The 19,514-nt window shown below is 49.4% G+C and overlaps 1 protein-coding gene across 4 annotated transcripts in view; it reads right to left on the bottom strand.

Annotated features, from left to right (window-relative positions):
* Kcnn3 (potassium calcium-activated channel subfamily N member 3) overlaps positions 1–19,514 on the bottom strand; it is a 151,574-nt gene that overhangs the window by 52,658 nt on the left and 79,402 nt on the right. For all 4 annotated transcript variants that reach the window (XM_063282418.1, XM_017591053.3, NM_019315.3 and 1 more), the window contains one exon: positions 4,013–4,431. In XM_063282418.1, the coding sequence (XP_063138488.1) occupies positions 4,013–4,431 (419 nt within the window). The remainder of the gene's footprint in view (positions 1–4,012; positions 4,432–19,514) is intronic.

The following is a 19,514-nucleotide window of genomic DNA, read 5'->3' as shown; positions in this document are numbered from 1 at the left end:
AGCAGCCAGAGCAGGTTCTAGAACCTGTCATGGTGTGTAATGCCATTGACAAGCCACCTCCTCTAACACCAAAGGTGACAGAGCCATCATCCGATCAAACTGAGAGAGATCGAGGTCATCTTGTCATATCCTCCTCCCACCCTGGCTCAACCCTTCAGTCCCCCAGTACAACCCTTGTCTCAGTGTCTCTGCCAGTCATGCCTATTTGACCTTGGAAAGCATAGGGTCACCTTCAGATCTAAAAGAAACTAGCTGGCCACGGCAAGGGAAGAGCTTTGCCTGCGTGCCTGAGTTCTGTACATATCTCACAGTCCTATAGGTCAGATTCTGGGCCAGAGTCAAAGACCAAGAGATCGGAGGACAGAAATGTTGCATGTGGGGAGGCTCTCATGATCAGCATAGGAAGCGGGGCACAGGCTAGGTGTGGCACAGTGGTAACCGAAACCTCCGGTGACTTCTTAGGGACCCCTGGAGTCTGATGACCCTAGACCGGTATCCCTTAGGACAGTGCTTCTCCGCCTTCCTAATGCTGTGACCTTTTAACAGAGTTCCTCATGTCGTGGTGACCCCCCCAACCACAAAACTATTCCACTGCTGCTTCATAACTATAATTTTGGTACTGTTATGAATTGAAACATAAATATCTGATATGCAGATGTCTTGGGCAAACCTCTGTGAACGGGTCGTTCAAACCCACTACTGTAGGTGAAAACTACTGCTCTAGCAGGAAAAGGGGCCTTTAAACTCTATCAGTGGGTTCCTGCCACCTCTGAGTAAGGGGCGTGGCCCTGAGTCAGGCAGCTCCCTTGAGAGGTGGCCTTTTCACAGCCAGCACAATACCAAGTGGAGACGATTGGTGTTCCAGTCAACAGGGCAGAGTAAGTGCACGTAACATCCACTGTACACACACATGCACACACAAATGTGCATGTGCACCCACACAGGTACACAGGAGCATACACACGTGAGCAAACATACATGTATGTATACACATGTATGCACACGAATAAAGACTTCATTGAACATAAACTCAGCCCTGGAAACAGCATGGCAAAGCGATCGAAGACATGGACATCAGAGGAGACCAAACGACAAGTCTGGCATTCTTATGTCACCACAGTAGCCCTCAGACCTCAGACTGGGGACATGGCTATGGCAGTCTAGAGCACAATTTCCTGTCCCTGCAGGATCCAGCCTGGGTTAACAAGAGAAATTTGAAGTTTGGTATTGAACTCATGCTTATATTCTGACTGCTCACTTAGGAGCCCTGTGACCTCAAACTACTTACTTTCCAGCAGCCAGCTCTTACGTGAGGGCAGTCGGCTTCCTTGAGTCTGCTGTTGGGTTAGACTGGGATAGCATGAAACATGAGATATGAACCAGAACAGAGTGAGAAGCGGGAGCCAGGCCATGTTCCTGTGCTCAGCACCACGTGTGCCTAAGCCGTGCCTGAGCCTGTGGTCACAAAGCCTTTTCCCTAGAAGGCAGACTGTGGGCGGCTCTGGCTTTCTTTGTTTCCTGATGTTCAGCGGAAGCTCATAAGTCATGTTTGCAAAGAGAACAGCTGGGGATTCTGTAGCAACACAGGCAAACCAGGGCTAATCTTGTCTAACCTGGGCTAACACAGCCTAATGCAGCTTAGTGCACACTAACTTAATGCAAATCTAACCAGATAAGTCCAGCCTGGACTTGGAAGTTTTAAAGGGTGTTCAGTATCAACTAAGATCCGAAGACTTCTGAAAACAAGGACCTTCAAAATGTGGTATTCTTCAGAAATGAATTAATAAGTCACCATACTTAGGACAGTTTCAATAAACAATGAAGCTCACTTGCAGGCCTCTGGTTGTATGTTTAGCCAGCTTGTCCATTTGAAATGCATGCCCGACAAGTATTCATTAAATACATGTATTTCAAACAGACAAGCTCAAGTGCCCCAAAGGGCTACACAAATTCAATCGCCACTGTTGGAAACGTTGGCTTCTGATGGTTAGACATAAAACAGGGTGAGTATCAGTGGACATTTGGTAAGAGTCTGTCTACTCTGGTTATTAAAAAAGGCGACCACAAAGATCTGTGTCTGGGGATTGCACAATGCATGGCAAGGTACAGTTTGCAAGGATGGCTTTGCTCTAATGGCGAATCCTGCAAAGCACTTATCATTATCCTTCATTCACTATTGAAGCCCAGGAAGGCGGACTGACGGGTACTCCTCAGCAGAGAGTCTCACAAGGCAGCCAGCATGGTGGTGCACACCGCCATCCCGGCATGGTGAGGCAGGAGGAGGGAAAGTGGAAACAGGACAGAGGGATCGCAAGTTCACAACCAGCCTGGACTACCCTGCCTCAGACAAACAGCAGAACAGTTCCATGAGGAGTTGGGGATTGGAAGTAAAGCACCACTTTCTCTGTCACAGGAAAGTATTCGCCTGAGAAGGTTTGTGAAGAGCTGTTTGGTGTGGATCCCTGCTTGGAAAAGAAACTTAGCTGCTGAGCTGTGGTGAGGCTCTAAATGGCCAGGTGGTGTGACTTTGGGCTCGCCATCCCCTATTAGGGAATGACAGTCACAGCTTGGCTCTCAGAGGCTGCTACTCTCATGTAAGGGCCATGTTCTGGCAGCATGATGCCTGTGTGTGAAATCAGAAAGCCATACGTACTGGCTGACTACCCCAAAGCCATCGGGGAAATCTCACTTATGGCTCCCCTGTGCTAACTATTAAGCCAGCTCTCTGCTCGAATTCTCTCTGCCTTGTTTTATCTCCGCCCAGAGATGGGTATATGGGGGATCTGACAGTCAAATCGTAAGTGCTGATGTATTAAGAACAGCTACCAGGATCTGCATAAGCAGCATGGCTTTTTCTCTGTGCCATCCCACACCGAGGCTCTCTACCTCAAGACTGTGGCTTTTTTTTTTCTTTTTATTTCAGGTGACGCTTACTTTAAAAAGAGGAAACCACAGCTTCTCAGGCTGGCTCTACACATGAAATCTGACTAGAATGAGACACAGTCAACTTGAAAAGGACAAGTGTCACCAACAGGACACCAGGGGTAAAGTGGGGAGATAGTATCATACTAAAGGGGAACCGAGAGTGTGAATGCTCTGAGAGAGGTCATGGCAGAGCCCTCGGTCTCTGGGAGGCCATCAGTGGTCCTCTGAGTCACCGCCCAGCCCCCTAAAGTCTCAGTCTGTCTCACCAGCACAGTGAGCCTCCAACTTTAAAGTGCACATGAATCACAGCGAGACGTTGCTGAAATGCCACTGCTGCTTCAGTAATTCTGGGGTTAAGCCCTGCGCTCTAACAAGTCTCCCATTGATGCTGATACTGTTAGTCAGTGGACCAAAACTTGCACAGAGACATATTACCAGAGGCGTGTGATTTTCAAAAAAAAAAAAAAAACAATGTGTGGGCAAAATAATTACATGAGGAAATTTGAACAAAGCAAAAACAAATAGGCTTCATTACTGCAGGGCTTATCAGAGCCCTTTAAACGTTTGCCAGCAACATTAATCTCCAGGAGGAGGACATACAGAATCTTGTAAATAAATACTGAGCAGGGGTTAAGGATGTAACCAGAAGGCTAAAAAGATAGCTCAGTGGTTAAGAGCACTGACTGCTCTTCCAGAGGTCCCGAGTTCAATTCCCAGCAACCACATGGTGACTCAAGACCATGTGTAATGGGATCTGATGCCCTCTTCCAGTGTGTCTGAAGAGAGCTAGAGTGTACTCACACACATTAAATAAATAAATAAATAAATATTTTTAAAGGGGAGGGGATGTAACAAGGCTTTGACACTTTGGTCTAAAGAAACACAAGTTAGTTACGTATATTTTTTCCCAGCTTACCTGGGTTCCAGTGTTTCGATATTCCACACCAGTTCCGCCCTCTTCTTCTTGCTCCCATTTTCTCCCTTGGGGTAGCTGAGAGCATTCCAGCCTCCTCCATCAGACCTTAGACCTGGACATCCCTACTCCTCCTCCCTTCCCCATCCCACGCTCAGGGTCTCCCTGCAATACCTTTCACAGACTCTCACAGTCCAGGCAGCGATGATCCACAGAGAGATGCTGAACACCAGCAGCACCGTGCCCGGGCAGATGGTCATGAGCGTCTTCATGACGAATCGGGTGTTGAAGTTGATCTTGTTGAGGGCCCCGATGCTTCGGGATGAGGCATCCGTGAAGAGCTTGCTATGTAGCAGCATGACTCGGGCGATCAGGTATAGGCGCAAGAACATGGGGATGGACAGAATAATGTCCACGTCAGCCTCTGCCCGAGAGGGGGTGTAGGAGAAGGCCAGGCGTGCCGTCCAGAAGAACTTGTACTCTCCAGGAATGGGGTGGATGGCGCACACCAGCATCTCCAGGCTGATGTAGAGGATGCGCTCATAGGTCATGGCTATCCGCCAGTCATCTGCACCATTGTCGATCACAAAGAGCTGGAGGAGAAAGAGCACATTAGTGTGGCCAGGACAGGTGCGCAGGAATCACAGAAGAGGCAGGGGAGGGGAGGAGCACCTCGGGGATAGGCTAGGAGTCTGCCCGTGGGAGGGCTCCTGTGGAGAGTCAGAAGGCATGCTTGGGTCCAGCTGGACATCTTAGCTAAGACGCCCAACTCTCTGAATCTCACTTCCTCCTCTGGAAGTTGCTGCCTAGGATATTGTCATGATTGTTTGTGACAAGGTCTCACTCTGTAACCAGCTAGCCTCAAACTCATGGAAATCCACCTGCCTCAACTTTCCCAGTTTTGGGATTACAAGAATAAGACAGCACCAGCATATCAAACTAGATATTGAGATTTATAATAAGAAAGAATACATTTGGTCCTCACCTTGGCTGAGGCATGCAACTATTAAAACCCCAGGCGAGGGCTGGGTTATAGCAGAGCATGCACAAGACATGGGGTTTGACCCCCAGCAATACACACACATATACACATGTGCACATGCACATACACACATCATACATACATACCCACACCCATACACAAACACACACATATGTACATACATGCATACACAGAGAGAGAAAGAGAGGGGGGGAGGAAGGGGGAGAGGGAAGGGGAGGGAGGGGGAGGGAGGGGGAGAGAGTGAGAGAGAGAGAGAGAGAGAGAGAGAGAGAGAGAGCGCTTCAAAAATGATGAGTCTTTGGGGCTTGTTTTGTTTGAGACAGGGTTTTACTATGTACTCCTGGTAGACGTGTGTTTTGTAGACTAAACTAGCCTTGAACTTACAGAGATCCATTTCCTGCTGCCTCCTAAGTGCTGGGGTTAAAGGTATGCACTTTGTTGCTGTTAGGTGCTAGGGTTTAAGCCTAGGGTCTCCTACAAGCCAGGCTGGTGTTTTTGCTGCTGAGCCACATCTCCAGCACAGTCAGAGTCAGAGTCTTCCAAAGGCCCGTGTCCTGACTGGCCAGCCTCTGGGTGGAAGCAAGGAGGAGAATGATTACCAGCCCCACCCTCCCTAGCGGCTGACCATCAGTGGCAAGTGACGTCATCAAGTGTGCTACACAAAGAAACTTCTGCCGAGCCCAAGGACAAGGTTTGGAGACTTCTGCATAGCTGGCCACATGGAGGCACCCGGAAGCCCCAGAAGCCCCAGCAGCTTCGCACCTTTCCCATACTCCTGCCCTGGGAACCCATTCCAGCCTGATGCTCAGCAGGCTTCTCTGATACACCCAGAAGGATAACCGTGCAAACGTGTCCCTGAGCTGTGCACCTGATTCCAGCAGGTCATGGGAGCCCCAACCCTCAGCTCAGTCAGCCCCATGTGGACTTTTGAAGTGTGACAGAGCTGAAGGGCCAGGCCAGTAAGTAGCCGGTGTCATTTAATGTAACTTCAAATAGAATGGCAAGGCTGGGTTAAACTGCGGGGCACCCCTTTGGTGTTCGTGTTTGGCGTGTGGACAAAACTCTCACAAATTGGAGCTGGAGAGATGGCTCAGCCATTGAGGACGCTGACTGCTCTTCCAGAGGACCCAGGTTCAAATCCCAGCAACCACCTATAATTCCAAGATCTGACACCTTCACACAGACATGCAGGCAGGCAAAACACCATTGCACATAAAGTGAAAATAAATAAATTATTTAAACTCCCCCAAATCCAATGAGCAGAGGGAAGACAGCCCGAGGAGAGCGCTGGGTCTCTTTCTGCCATCCACTGCCAAGTCCCTTCCAGCATGAAGGATCCAGCCTCCTCCTGATACTCTGTGCTATGAAGGATTAAGAGTGTTTTGTATTTAAAGGGGAAACATGAGCAAGCAAAGTCCATGTCTGAGTCTTGGCACTGGTGGAGATGGTTCCTGTAGCACTGAGCTTACAGGGCAGCCAGGTCCTGACCCCATCTCTGAAGGGCAGCAAGTGTCTGCAGTCCACTCAGGGTAATGCATCGAGCGTTCATTGCATGGCTCCTGAGCCTGCTGTTAACCGGCTCTGGAACCCTGGGTGAGTCGCTGAACCTCTCTGCCTCTCCATCCTCCTGCCTGGGGATGTGTCATCTGCCGGAGAGGCTACACCGGGTGCGTCGCACACCTCACATACAATAGTAGATCTGAAGTGCAGCAGACCTGCTGTGATCCCATCCCGCTGTTAGTGACCATGAGCAGAGCAGTGACCGTTAGCTATTGTTAGTATCAGCCATGCCGTCTTTTCAGCCTTACTAAGGTTAGCATCTTGGTCTTTCCATACAATGAGGGCTGGGTTCAGCCATGTCTCCATCCTTCCCAGCACCAGTCTTCCTCAGAGCTCTGAATCCTGGGGCCATGTCATGAGGACCCACTCCGGCAGGCTTTCCCTGGGTACCTACTGCTGCCTTACACATACTCAGGTGATAGTCACATCTGGGGAAGGCCTAGGCTTTGTCCCCGAGGGAGCCCCACCATGGGGTCCCACTGTGTTTGATGGCTGTTCAGGAGCTCCACTTTGGTCTTTCAGCAAACTTGGTCTCCTCTGGTCACAGCAACTCTCTCCCAAGCAACTGGGGCCTGCATAAGGTTGGAGCTATAACCAGGACAATGGAGGTACCCACCACACCCTCTATGTCCCTGGCTGCCACCTGCTGCCATGCACCCCACATGTTCTGCCCAGATCCCCAAGAGCTGCTGTCCTCCAGCATGGCTTCTACTGGCCTTTAGGGAAGGCTTAGGGTGGAGGTCTTGTGGCCTAATGGCTGGCGTTTTGAGGCAGTGAGCCATGGAGGACAAGCATCCCCACTTGCACACCCTGAAAGGACAGTGACCCCTGAATCCTGCCTGGGACCGGTTCTGAGAGGCTGGTGAATAGTCAGGATGGAAGAGAAAGAAGCTAATGAAGCAGTGGAGGCTGGAGAAAGATGAGCTTAGCCTCAAATCCAGCATTCACGAAGGAGAAAAGGACAGCTGCGTGAGGAGTTGAGGTCTGGTCCGAGGTTAAATGAACTAAGGCTCCTGCCCTGCCTACTTCTGCCTGCAGCAGGTGCCTCTGCCTCCTCCAAGGTCTGGGCCCCACCCTTCTGCTTTGAAGGCAATCACTAAGCATCCCCCCAACCCCTTTCCACAGCCTTCCCACGAGTCCCTTCCTCCAAGGAGAAGTCTCATGCTGCCTGAGGCCTCCAAGAACAAAGCCTGAGAGTCAGAGTCCCTGGCACACCAGATACAAGTAGAATGCAAAGGTGAGTCACACGAGGTAGACAGTGTGTGTGCGTGTGGAGGGCTGTGTGGAGATGTGCTTTCAAGTTCCAGACATCCTAGCAGCCCACTGGGAGGTAAAAGGGGTGGCTGTGAAGTGGGCCACACTCCCACCTCCCTGAGCCTCAGCTTCCCCCTCTTCCTGTCCTGTGACCGTACAGGGCCATAACAAATGTGAAACTCAATAAGGCCATAAACCAGTGTTCAACAAGCATATTAAAGGCCCACTTGCCTGTTGGGAGAGGGTAAAGCAAAACCTCCATGCAAGGCCCCTGGGTGAAGTTCAGTAGGGGAAGCAGAGGCCACGCTGGGAATGCCTGGCTCAGGGGCCTCTCGTCATGAGTCATCTGTGAAGGGAGAAGGCACCAGCACAGTGTCAGGGGAGACCTCTCTCTCAGTGCATTGCAACCTGGGTTTTCCCAGACACAGATCCATCAATTAGAAAGACAGATCTATGGCCATTCCAAGGTGTCTGTCTGCTCCTAACTGCTATCCAACAGCCCGAGTCATGGCAACATGACTCTCTGGCCAAACTCTTTAAATACAAAATTAAAGCCTTCCATCCCAGTAATAAAGAAGCACATTCAGTTGCTATAGTAACTGGGTTCACGCAGTAGGAACTGAAGCAATGAGTAACAGATTCCTTTGATTGCTAGGTGGAGACCGAGCTGGTACATCATCTAAATTGAAGGACAGGGTCTCCACTGAGCTACCCAGCTCAACAGGAAGGAGCTGGCTTGGGGTGCTGTCCTCACCAGCCTCTCAGTTTCTTGATGCCAGGAAGATGGGTGCAGGAAGGCAGAGACTGAGAAGCTGGCTGGACCTCCTACAGCCGCGTGTTGGACCTCAGAGTCGGCTTGACTGCCTCCATTAAGGGACACCTGTTCCTCAGCGCTCACTGACTGTTCTCTAGGTGGATCACAGAGGCGGCTGCTGGGGCATTTACAAGCAGTGTGGATTTGGGGAGGTTGTTTGGAGTAGAGGAACAAGGAGAACTATTTCAAGCTGTAGACTGAGAGTACCTGCTAGACAGGCATCATGGCAGGGTTTGATGGCCCTGCAGAGCCGGGCATCTCCCAGAACATCCGTGGCTCTCCCACACAGGACAGCCTTGTGCCTTCTACTCCTGGAATCACAGCTCTGCAGTGTGACCTCACTTCCTGCAGATGCACCTTACAGCTCCTCAGCCTCCTGCCCATTCCCTGCCAATCACAAATTTCATTTACTTATTGGTCTTTACTGTATTCCTGTCTGTCCTGTCACTTAGAGCAGTGGCTGTCAAAGCCGCTGCACTTCAGAGCCACTTTGGAGGCCTGATAAAATCCCCTTTGCCTTTCTTGCACAGCAGCAGTTTAGCAGAAGAAAGGGGAGGGAGGGAAAAGAAGGGAAAGAAAAGCATCTCTCTGCCAAGGTCCATCCTCAGACCAAGACTGGATAGGTGGGAGGGGAGGGCTAATGGCTGAACCTGTGGGAGGTGTTGGGGGAGGGATGAGCTGACACTGGATTGTTCATACTTATTTTCTGATATAGCACCTGTTGTATAGCCCAGGCTGCCCTTGAACTTACAATCCCCCTGCCTCAGCCTCCTGGGTGCTAGTACCGTTCTTAAAGCTCCAAAAGATCACCAGGGACAGGACCCGATGACTTCAGTGGGAGCTTCTTTGATCTTTACTCTTGCCAATGCCTAAGCTCACTCTTAACATGTAGTAGAGGCTTATTGAATGCTGCCACGTATGTGACCTTGGGCAGCTAATCTTTCCTCTCTGAGCAGTTTGCTCCTCTGAAGATAAAGATTTCATGATGGTCCCCAATGTGCGTTGTTCTTAGGTCTCAGACTCTGTGATAAAGCACAGGACCAGGAGCGCCCTTGAGAGAAAAGGGCTCTTATTTGGCTTCCAGGTTACAGTCTCTCATTAGGAGAAGCCAAAGCAGGAACTGAAGCAGAGGCCATGGAGGGATGCTGCTTACCGGCTCGCTCCCATGGCTCACTCAGCAAGTGAGGACCACCGGCCCAGAGGTGGCTCCACCCACCGTGTCATGTCAGCCATTAATCAAAGAATGGAGACACTTCTACAACTGAGGCTCCCTGTTCCCAGATGACTCTAGCTTATGTCAAGTTGGGGATAGGGAACCTAACAGGCACATGCATTCTGCTCTAAGGAGCCACAATTCTGTGGCACTTTCCTGCTGGTGCCTCCTACCTAGCATGTGTTCCCCTCAGTTCTGTGAGCTCCATAGAGCAGAGCCCATGCTGGTTCACTTGGCTTACAATGTTCCTGGCACATTGTGGCATTAAGTCAATTTCTGGTGAATGAGTGAGAACTCCTACAGGAAATTCATTCCTGGGCCTATGACTACCAAAGGGCCTGACATTTCGAGCCGTGGAGGATGCTGCCCCTTTCCCAGAGGATGGCCCCATCTGTAATAAACTGCCCCAGGTGATCTTCAATGTCGGAAAGTTCTAGAGCTATCCTGGAACAGCATCTGTTGTTATTTTTCAAAGTGGCGTCTCCTATTACGTTTATTACGTTCATTTGTTCATTTATGGAGATGCTCACTTGCATGTGTAGAGAGACGGAGGACAACCTGCTGGAACTCGTTCTCCCATCCCACCATGTGAGCTCTGGGGATTGAATGCACGACATCAGCCTTGGTGCTGAGTACCTTTACCTGTTGAGCATCTTGCTGAGCCTGGAATCAGGATCTCAGGTAGTGCTGGGTCACAGTGATCTGGGGGAATGGGCAACTGTCTCCACAAGGAACCAGTCACCCCAGGGCTTGATCTCAATGACCCAGCCTGACTCCCTCTGGTGGGTTTTGGAAAGGCCCTGGGTGATGTTGATGGCAGAGGCAAGGCTGCAGACAGCCCTGGAAGGGAGGGGTGTCAAAGACCCTGGGCAGACAAGGAAGTTTTCTCCTGACCCTGCCTGGGCTGGTCTGCTGCCCACTGACTCCTTGGGTAGTAAAAAGAAATCCCATCTCTAAATTACTGAATCTTGCTGCCTCACATTGGAAAAAGGGTGCTCTTCATGCAGAGAGGGGTCAGTCTGCAGAAGGGACATGTGGTGTCACAGCCTGTGGACTTCCCAAAATACCACTCCTTCCTCATGGTGAGAGGTTGCTCAAGGCTGGATCCTTCTACTACTTCAGTTACTCTTGTGAGCGGGAGTTACTACAGTGCCAAGAGCATCTGGAGGCAGGTTGACACAACAGAGTGATTCCTAGTGTGCAGTCATTAAAGAAAAGCCAGAAGTAATTCAGCTCAACTCAGCTCAATTCAGTGGAACAAGCAACTAGCTAAGGACATTGTAGGGATATAAACGCACGTCAGACACAGGTCCCAGGAGCCAGTTTGCAGTCTCAAGTGGCTCTAGCATCGGAGAGGCACATGAGGACCCTCACAGGAGAACTTGGAGACAAGTACCAGATGTGGATTGCAGAAAATGTCCACAGAGCCACTTGCTTCTGTGAGTGTGACATCGCCTCTCCATCCCACAAGAGTTTAACCTGACCACATGCCTTCCTTTGAGAAATGGGATGTTAGAAAATACAATGCATCTGACGTTTAAAAGATCAGTTCTATGGGGCTTGCTGCAGACACATGGCCTCGTTTTCTCTGTCACTCAACTTGCCAGGGGCTACAGCAAGGACTTCCTAGACCAGCCTATGTCCAAAGCTCTGCAGAGGACCACCACACTGAGCCCAGACACACAGATATAGTCTTAAGCTATTGTCTTTCAGTATCAACATACAGTGATACTGACGTGTACCTATAGATATTAAGGTGGCTAGGTGACAGTCGTTCTACGCCCGACACTTCCCTTTTCAGTTCTCCTGTAGCAAGATCTAGAAAGAGCCCAAAACACCTATTGACACCCTCTCATCCCTATAGTTATAGGCTTGCCAGTCCAGGGGAGGGTGGGTCATGGTCAATATAAATCAAAGTATTAAAGAGTTAATGGTCAATATGAATCAAAGTATTAAAGAGCTATTTTTCTGAACTGTTTAGCTATTTTAAAGTGTTTTCTGGAAGTGCTTAAGGAAGTTCACTGGTGAACTAAATCAGGTAACAGGGAGGAAATAGAATTTATGGAGTGCTGGAACAGCTAGTCTCCTTAGCAGATCTAGGGAGTTTCGTGATTAGCTGGCAGGGACGAAGAGATCATTGTGAGCATCCTAACTCTGAGTAAACACTGATGGCACCAAAGAAAATGATCTCAGAGAGCACAAGGTGTGCCAGAGAGCATTGAGCTTGCCCCCAAAGCCTGGTCTCCACAGCCTAAGCTCAGAGGAGCCCTCTGACCCCTCCAGCTCACTGGGGTGGGACTTTCTTCCTCCACATGGTGTCTCTCAGAGGAGCTCTATCATCACTAGCTCGTGACAGCCAGCTCTGAAGGGCCATCTGGTCACCTCAGAACAGGTCAGTTCAACCAGACACCCTGGAGCCTCCTTCGGGACAGCTGCAGGCTGGGGAGTGGCTACCCTGGCAGGGAACCGAGGAGAGGCCTTAACTGTCCTGTTTGTCACAGTGAGTTTGAATTGTCTCATTAGATCAGTAGTCTCCTTCCATTCGAGATTGAAAGACTTGGGCCCTTCTGCTCTTTATCTGAGCAAAATTGTCTCATAAAATGCTCTCAGCCATCAAGGGAGACAATGTGTAGACAGATTCCAGCCAAATGAAAAGTGTTCATTCTTACTCAACTATAAAGTTTTCTAAATTAACGAGAGAAAATGAAGAGATGGAGGAGGGGAACTTTATGTTCCCTCTGTGAGGGAAAAACCTCAGGGAACTTTTCCATTGTTAAAAAATGCAGAAGAGGGCTGGAGAGATGGCTCAGTGGTTAAGAACACTAACTGCTCTTCTAGAAGTCCTGAGTTCAAATCCCAGCAACTACATGGTGGCTCACAACCATCTGTAATGGGATCTGATGCCCTCTTCTGGTGTGTCTGAAGACAGCCACGGTGTACTCACATAAATAAAAATAAATAAATCTTTTTTAAAAATACAGGAGAAGGGCTGGAGAGATGACTCAGCAATTAAGAAAGCACTGACTGCTCTTCCAGAGGACTGGGGTTCAATTCCCAGCAACCACCTGATGGTTCACAACTGTCTGTAACTCCAGTTCCAGGGGATCCAAAATCCTCCCAAGGACACACTCAGGCAAAACACCAGTGCACATAAAGTTAAAAATGAATGAATTATTTTTTTAACGCAGAAGATAACATTTCAGATTTTAAAAATCCAAGTTTTCTTAAACTGTGTTATTAATACATAGTTTGTAGATAAATAAACTTAAACTCCTTAGACTACAATTATGTATGTGCACCATTACTGTGGGGTTGCCGTGGAAACAACATCAAAAAGTCCTGTGATCCCTAATTGGGTTTCCCTGAGGACAAGAGCTGATTGTCGGTGAGGAGATGAACTTCAGGTCTATGGCATCAGTGAACATAAAATTTCCAGTAAGCAGAAGCTGCATGGAGCTAGATGAAGAAAAGCAAGAAAAAAAATTGAAATTTAAAAGCAACACTCGGGCTAGGGAAATGGCTCAGAGGTTAAGAGGACTGGCCGCTCTTCCAGAGGACCCAGGTCCAACTCCCAGCACTCATATCAAGTCCCAAGGGATCCAACACCCTCACACAGACAACATGCAGACAAAACACCAATGCCCACGAAATAAAAATAACTAAATCAAAAACAATGAAAAAGAAATTTTTTTTCAAAGAAAAAAAAAATCAAAACCAAAAACCCTAGTTGGTGTTCTTGTCAGAAAGGCCATGGTATGGCCCCAGCAAGGCCAGAGCATGGTGAGTGGTGTTCTCCTACCCTGCATCTTTCTAAGAAGAAATCATTCCCACCTGAAACTAACTTCCTGCAGCTGGTGGCACTGGGCCATGTGTAATGTCCCATGGTGGCTTTGGGCCCAGCCAGACCAACGTTTTCTAAGTAGCCCTGGCAGGCGCCACCTCAAGTCTATCACCTTAGACATAAGAACCCTCTGGGACTTTGGAGTCTGAAGTTCATGTGGGGCTAAGGGAGGCCAGCGATGACCATAAATCATTGTGCCCATCCCCAGTTCTTGGAACACGAAAGCCTAGCAACAGCATATGAGAAGTTGCCTGCTTCTTAGTCACTCAGCAAGAGGCTATCCCTGAGCAGGACTAACAGGGACAGAGTACTCTGTCGCTGGCAAGTGTTTCTCGGTTCCCTGCCCTCAGACTCCTCATTGGGAACATAAGGGTTGGATCCAATTGCTTTCCGCTTCCTGCTAATGAATTGGTTTTTTAATGTGAGTTCAATATGAGAAGGAAGCTCAGCTTTCTAGGCTAAAGGATGGAGAACATTGCTCATTGCCAACTCACTGCCCTCCACCTACACAGATCTCTGTGCCTCCTCTGTGCCCCACTGGCTTAGCACGGAAACCATTGCTCTCCTCCAGCTATGGTGAAAGATGGTTTGATGCTAGACTGAGGGGCCAAGTTCAAAAGCTCCCGGATGCACGGCTGGGGAGATGCTCAGAGATGCTGTGCTTACATGGGACTCAGACTTGATTCCCAGCACCCCTGTGGTGGCCCACAACCTTCTATAGCTTCAGTTCCAGGGAATCCAATGCCCTCTTCAGGCTTTTGCAGGCACTACATCCACTTCCAGCACAGATGTACATGCTGGCAAAACAGCCAGGTCCATTAAAAAATTAAAAGTGAAAAAAGATGCTACGTTGCTGTATGCACAGGCATGAAGCTATAGTCTAAGGGCTCATCGGTCCACCCATCTATCTGTGACGGGTTCTGACTACAGACTCTTGTACTAAACTCCAAGAACCCAGAAAACGAGTGGATAAGGAGCCTGGGCCCCAGAGCACGCACTGTGGGGAATCAAGTAAACAGACACCTGCTCCCATGAAAATCAAACAGGGGGAGGAACTAGAGAAGTCTGAGAGCAGACAATGGGATCCTACCGGGCATCCAGGACAACACAGCCTATGGAGAGGAGGTAGGAGGAGAATGGAGCCGACCTGGTGCTTGATAGGGATGAAACAAGAGACTGGCTCTGGAAGTTACCAAGAAGCCTCCCTCCCTGAGACTTCTGGACTCACTGGGACTCTTCCTCATGTAGGTTTGGAGTTTGTCCAGGTCTACCTAATGCAATAAGGCCACAGAGACTTAGCCAGCCCTCAGTAACAGTGGCCACGCCCTGGACTTAGCAAGTGCCACCATTCCATCCACCCTCCAGCCAAGTGAATGTCCCCAAACAGAACCAAGCCACATAACTCCCCTCACCGGAGCCTGCCAGTTGTCCCCCAGGTTGGTCTAGGTCAAGTTCATCCTCCTAGCTCACTTGGTAAAAGAGCCCTTCTCGTCTGCTCTCAGCTGAACCTCCCTCCTCACCACCTGCCACAGCACACCCAGCACCTCATGCCCACCCAGGCACTCAGATGGCAAGCTGTGTCCTGTGGGGGTGTTAGCAACCACGGTGCCACTCCCCAGCTTCTCCCTGGGGCCCTGATGGGCTGATCCTTCTCTCCAGCTTCACTCATCTCCACATAGGATGAGCTGCCCTTCTTGGTGTCTTCCCCATCCCTCCCCTCCTAGAAACTGGGGAAGGATGGCCAGAAGTTAGCAGTGCCAGCCCCAATTCCAGGCTGCTTCACCTCAGCAGCAGCAGTGCTCTCTCAGTGCCACGCCTTATAAACTGTGTACAGTATAGCACCATCTCACTCAGTCCTGAACAGGGTTCCAAAAGTATCGTTAGTCCCATTGTACAGATGAAAACTTGAGGCTCAGGAAAATGTGGGGACTTACTAATGGCCATATAGTTAAGGAAGGGCAGTTTAGACTCTTAAAATCCACCCTCCTGTACTTACTTGTTCCTGACCACTGTAGCCCAGCCTGGACTATGCTGGGGGGTTGGTGATCTGATGTTTGCCTGTCTTGGACCAAGCTGGTGTGTGTTTCCAGTTCTTTCTGCCTTGACAGTGGCAGCTTCTGGCACCCATGATGTCTAGGGTAAGAAGAATGGTTTTCCAAACAGGAAGTTTCTAAGGTTTCATTTTGGCTTGACATAGGAAAGTATCTTTGGGAAGATTGGGATGGGGAGTGGGTTAACCATTTGAGCACCAGCTGCCAAGCCAATAAACCAACCTATTTACTGTTTGGAGATTCTTCAACCATGGCTTAAAGGGTGTTTTCAACAACTCAAATCAAGAGGTTTGGAATCGTTGAGCACCCTTGGGATCTGAGAGCAGGACCTCAGGGGAGTCATGGGCCCACTAAAGGGCCCTTCAACTCACTGCCTAGGACCAGCTGTGGAGGCCTTGGCTTGTGATGCCAGCACTGGGCAACTGCTTCAAGGCCATCCTGAACTACAGAAAAGATTTTGTCTCAAACAAACAAACAAACAAACAAAAAAGAAACCATATGTGGGAGGACCACCTACGATTTCAGCCCTTGGAAAGTAGACACAAGAGGATCGGGAGTTCAAGACCAGCATGGACTACATGAGAGCCTGCCTAAGTTAAATAAAGACATGAGGCAGTACAGGGCCAGCTTAGGCCACATGAGACCCCGAAATAGATAGAAGATAGATAGATAGATAGATAGATAGATAGATAGATAGATAGACAGACAGACAGACAGACAGCAAGAGACAGTGAGGTAGCTCAGTGGGTAAAGATGTCTGTCTGACAGGTGACCTAGATACAATCCCCAGAACTCACCGGTGGAAGGGGAGAGCCAACCCATGGGAGCTGCTCTATGATTTCCACACATTCACTGTGGTATGTACTTGCCCATATGCACATGCAAATAAATAGCTAAATAAACTCATTTCTATAATTCTTACATATCAAAAATAAACAAACAAAAATGACTCTCTGAAGCACTAGCCCTCAGGGAGCACTTGCTGGTCTCCCAGGGAGCACCTGACCACTTGTTTACTCCATTCACACAGTTCTGAGACCCTTTCTTTGTCTCTCTTCCTAGTTACTGTGCATTTATGGAGTGACACTTTAGTACACGTGTACTAGGCCAATAGAAGGGCTTAGCCTTTATCTCTACCAATTTTTTAAGATTTATTTATTTGTATATGGGTGTTTTGACTGCATGTCCAGAAAAGAGCATCAGATCCCATGGGACTGCAGTTATAAACGGTTGTGAGCTGCCACGTGGGTACTGGGACTCAAACTCAGGGCCCCTGGAAAGTGACCAGTACACCTAATGCTGAGCCATCTCCCCATCCCTCCGCCATTTCTTTCCCCACTCCAATGCCTAGAGCTTTGTAGGATCCATAACAGGTTATTGTGAACTCTGGTCACTCTGCTGCACTCTAGATCACTTGAGTCTACTCTTGTTGTTCTACAGAGTTTGGGGTATAGTCACTCACTCTTTCCTCACAATGGCCCCACAGGAAGAACACTGTTGGGTCTCTAGCCCACAGCTGAGGTAGGTCTCCCAAGACCTCAGCTCAAGCAGGTTGGAGAAATGGAGTCCACACCCCTATTAATAAACACCAGTTTTCAGTCACAAACCTCCTTTCGGTCGTGCTCCTGAGCAGCTCCTGTCTGAACCAAGAATAGCTGACCTCCTGACTGCCAGCCCCTCACTGACACTGGGCCCTTGAGGACTGGTTTCCACATGGCCACAGTGCCAAGCACAAGCTCGGGAAGCATGGGTTTCCCAGATGGATCAGGTTCAGTAAGTTCTGTCGATGTGAATGAAAAGAAAAGGACGTAATTCACCAGCCCACCAGCTCTCTGATTTTCCCAAGGCAAGAGAATAAAGAAATGCACAAAATAAAGAAATAAATTACACTCATTAAAGAACTGCTTGTTTAACTTTTTTTAAGACCTGCAAAATGACCTGAATACACATCCTTGGGGAACCGGTTAAACCACGGTGTTCACACTATGGAACATTATGCAGCTGTTTAAAAGGAAGCCGTTCTCTAAGTACTGACTTAGGAAAGGTTCTCAATGCACTGCTAAGCAAACAGAGAAAATGACTGTGCGCAGTGTGAGGCCCCCTTTAAATGTCAGCAACACGCAGACAAGCATCTCCCGATACATTTACACGGTGGCCTGGTTTCCTGTAAGTGTGAACAGACTTGCACATGGGTGCGCAGACCACCTCTGGCTAACGTCACATAGTCAACATATCGCACCTCTGGGGAGGTAAGAACGGGAATCGAGGGAGATATTGATTTTTTTTTACCCTTTAATAATTAGAACACACCAATGCCGTAAAACAAGCCAATATTGTTTCTGTAATTTTAAAAAGTTAATAAAATGGGGTGTTGTTTTTAGCAGAAATCTCCTAGGGAAAGCCGCTCATGGAGCCTGCTGGAGATATTTTAAGCCTGGCCATTCTTGCAGGGAAATTGATCCTCCGGGTGCTCCCCTGCCCTGCTATTCTCTCTGCAGAAGTTCCAGCCTCCCACACTGCTGGACAACGCCTCTCCCAGAGGTCCCCAAAGTGTTCTGCTCCAAGGACAGCTCCACAGCTCCCCCGGACTAAGCCACCCCACGAAAAAAGATTTCTTATGCACAAGAATTAAACAATGGCCCTTGTTTCCAAGCCCACCCCATTACATGTTCTGCACCGGAGGAAAGCTACCCCAGGCTGCTTTCCCTGCCCAGCCCCATGGAAGCTGGATCCCTATTCCAAAGAAGGTCTTCTCCCCACCACTGGGCACTTTCCACTGCCCCTTCCCTCCAGGGAGAGTCTGGAGAAAGCCAGAGAGGTGAAATCACCAAGGAGACAGTGCTGCTGGGCCTCTCTGGGCCAACTCCAAAGCCAGACTCGGTAGAGCACTGTTGAGTTAGAGCGAACCCCTGCTGAGACAGGTTTAGAACTGTCTCTGGAAGCCTGTGCTGAAGTGGGGCTCAGGCTAAGGTGGCTGGGATGGTGAAGGGCCAAGGATAGAGCACTGCTAGCTGCCATCCAGCGCCCGGTCCACGGCACTGATAACTACTACTGCGCTGGACCCATACACCAGGACTCCTGCTCTACAACCCACATGAGGATTCGGCCCCGCCCCACCTCACAGAGCTGGAAACCCTGGGCCATGCTGCTGCATAAGTTTATCTCCAGATATCCAGTTTATCCCAGAATTCCCTATCCAAAGAGCCAAGCCTGCTCCCACATGGTACCTTCCCCTTGTTTGCCCTCCTCAGAGGAATGCTCCCCATACCTGGGGGCAGAGAGCCAGAGGGAGCTTGGATGTGATGAGTGAAGTGTCCCACAAACATGTTAGGTGCTGTCATGTGAGGCTGACCTTTAAGCCCTGAAGATGTCAGGAATGGATCTGTCACAACTGCTTCTGACCATCTAAGCGATGGATTACAGCAGCAGTAGAAGCCACAACCATGTTTTCTAGCTCCTTCCAAGGTCAGGTACGTGGGGATGATGCCTCCTCATGGCCTGTCCTGCCTTCTTTTGCCCTCTGCAGCAGCCCAGGGCTTGCAGACCTGCTCTGAGAACTCTAGCCTTCAGAGAAGCCCAGGAGCCAGGGGCCAGTCCCGGATGTTTGAAGCACTTCCCCAGGATTCACTGGTCTCATTTGTGTATTATGATTCCGTGGTTTCCAAAGGAAAGAAGACTGGTCAGCAGTGGAATGCAGCCTCACAGATGTACTTGGCCCTGATGTGGAGTGACAAGGAGTAGAGGGGTCATCCCTTTGAGCATCTATGCTCCGATTTAATGAAACCACCAGCAGGCTTCTAAGACCTGCCATCCTCCCCAGCCTGCTCCAGCTCCCTGTTGACCAGACTCAAGTCACTGACTCAGTCATGAGATCATCACACTGAGACCTACAAGCCAGTCCTGGCTGGGCCCTTTGGGCTTTATTTATCTGACAAATGTA

The sequence above is a fragment of the Rattus norvegicus genome, chromosome 2 (genome assembly GCF_036323735.1).
Source record: "Rattus norvegicus strain BN/NHsdMcwi chromosome 2, GRCr8, whole genome shotgun sequence".
NCBI classification, from domain to species: Eukaryota; Metazoa; Chordata; class Mammalia; order Rodentia; family Muridae; genus Rattus; species Rattus norvegicus.
The sequence above is the reverse complement of the archived record's forward strand: the minus strand, read 5'-3'. Positions and strand labels throughout refer to the sequence as shown.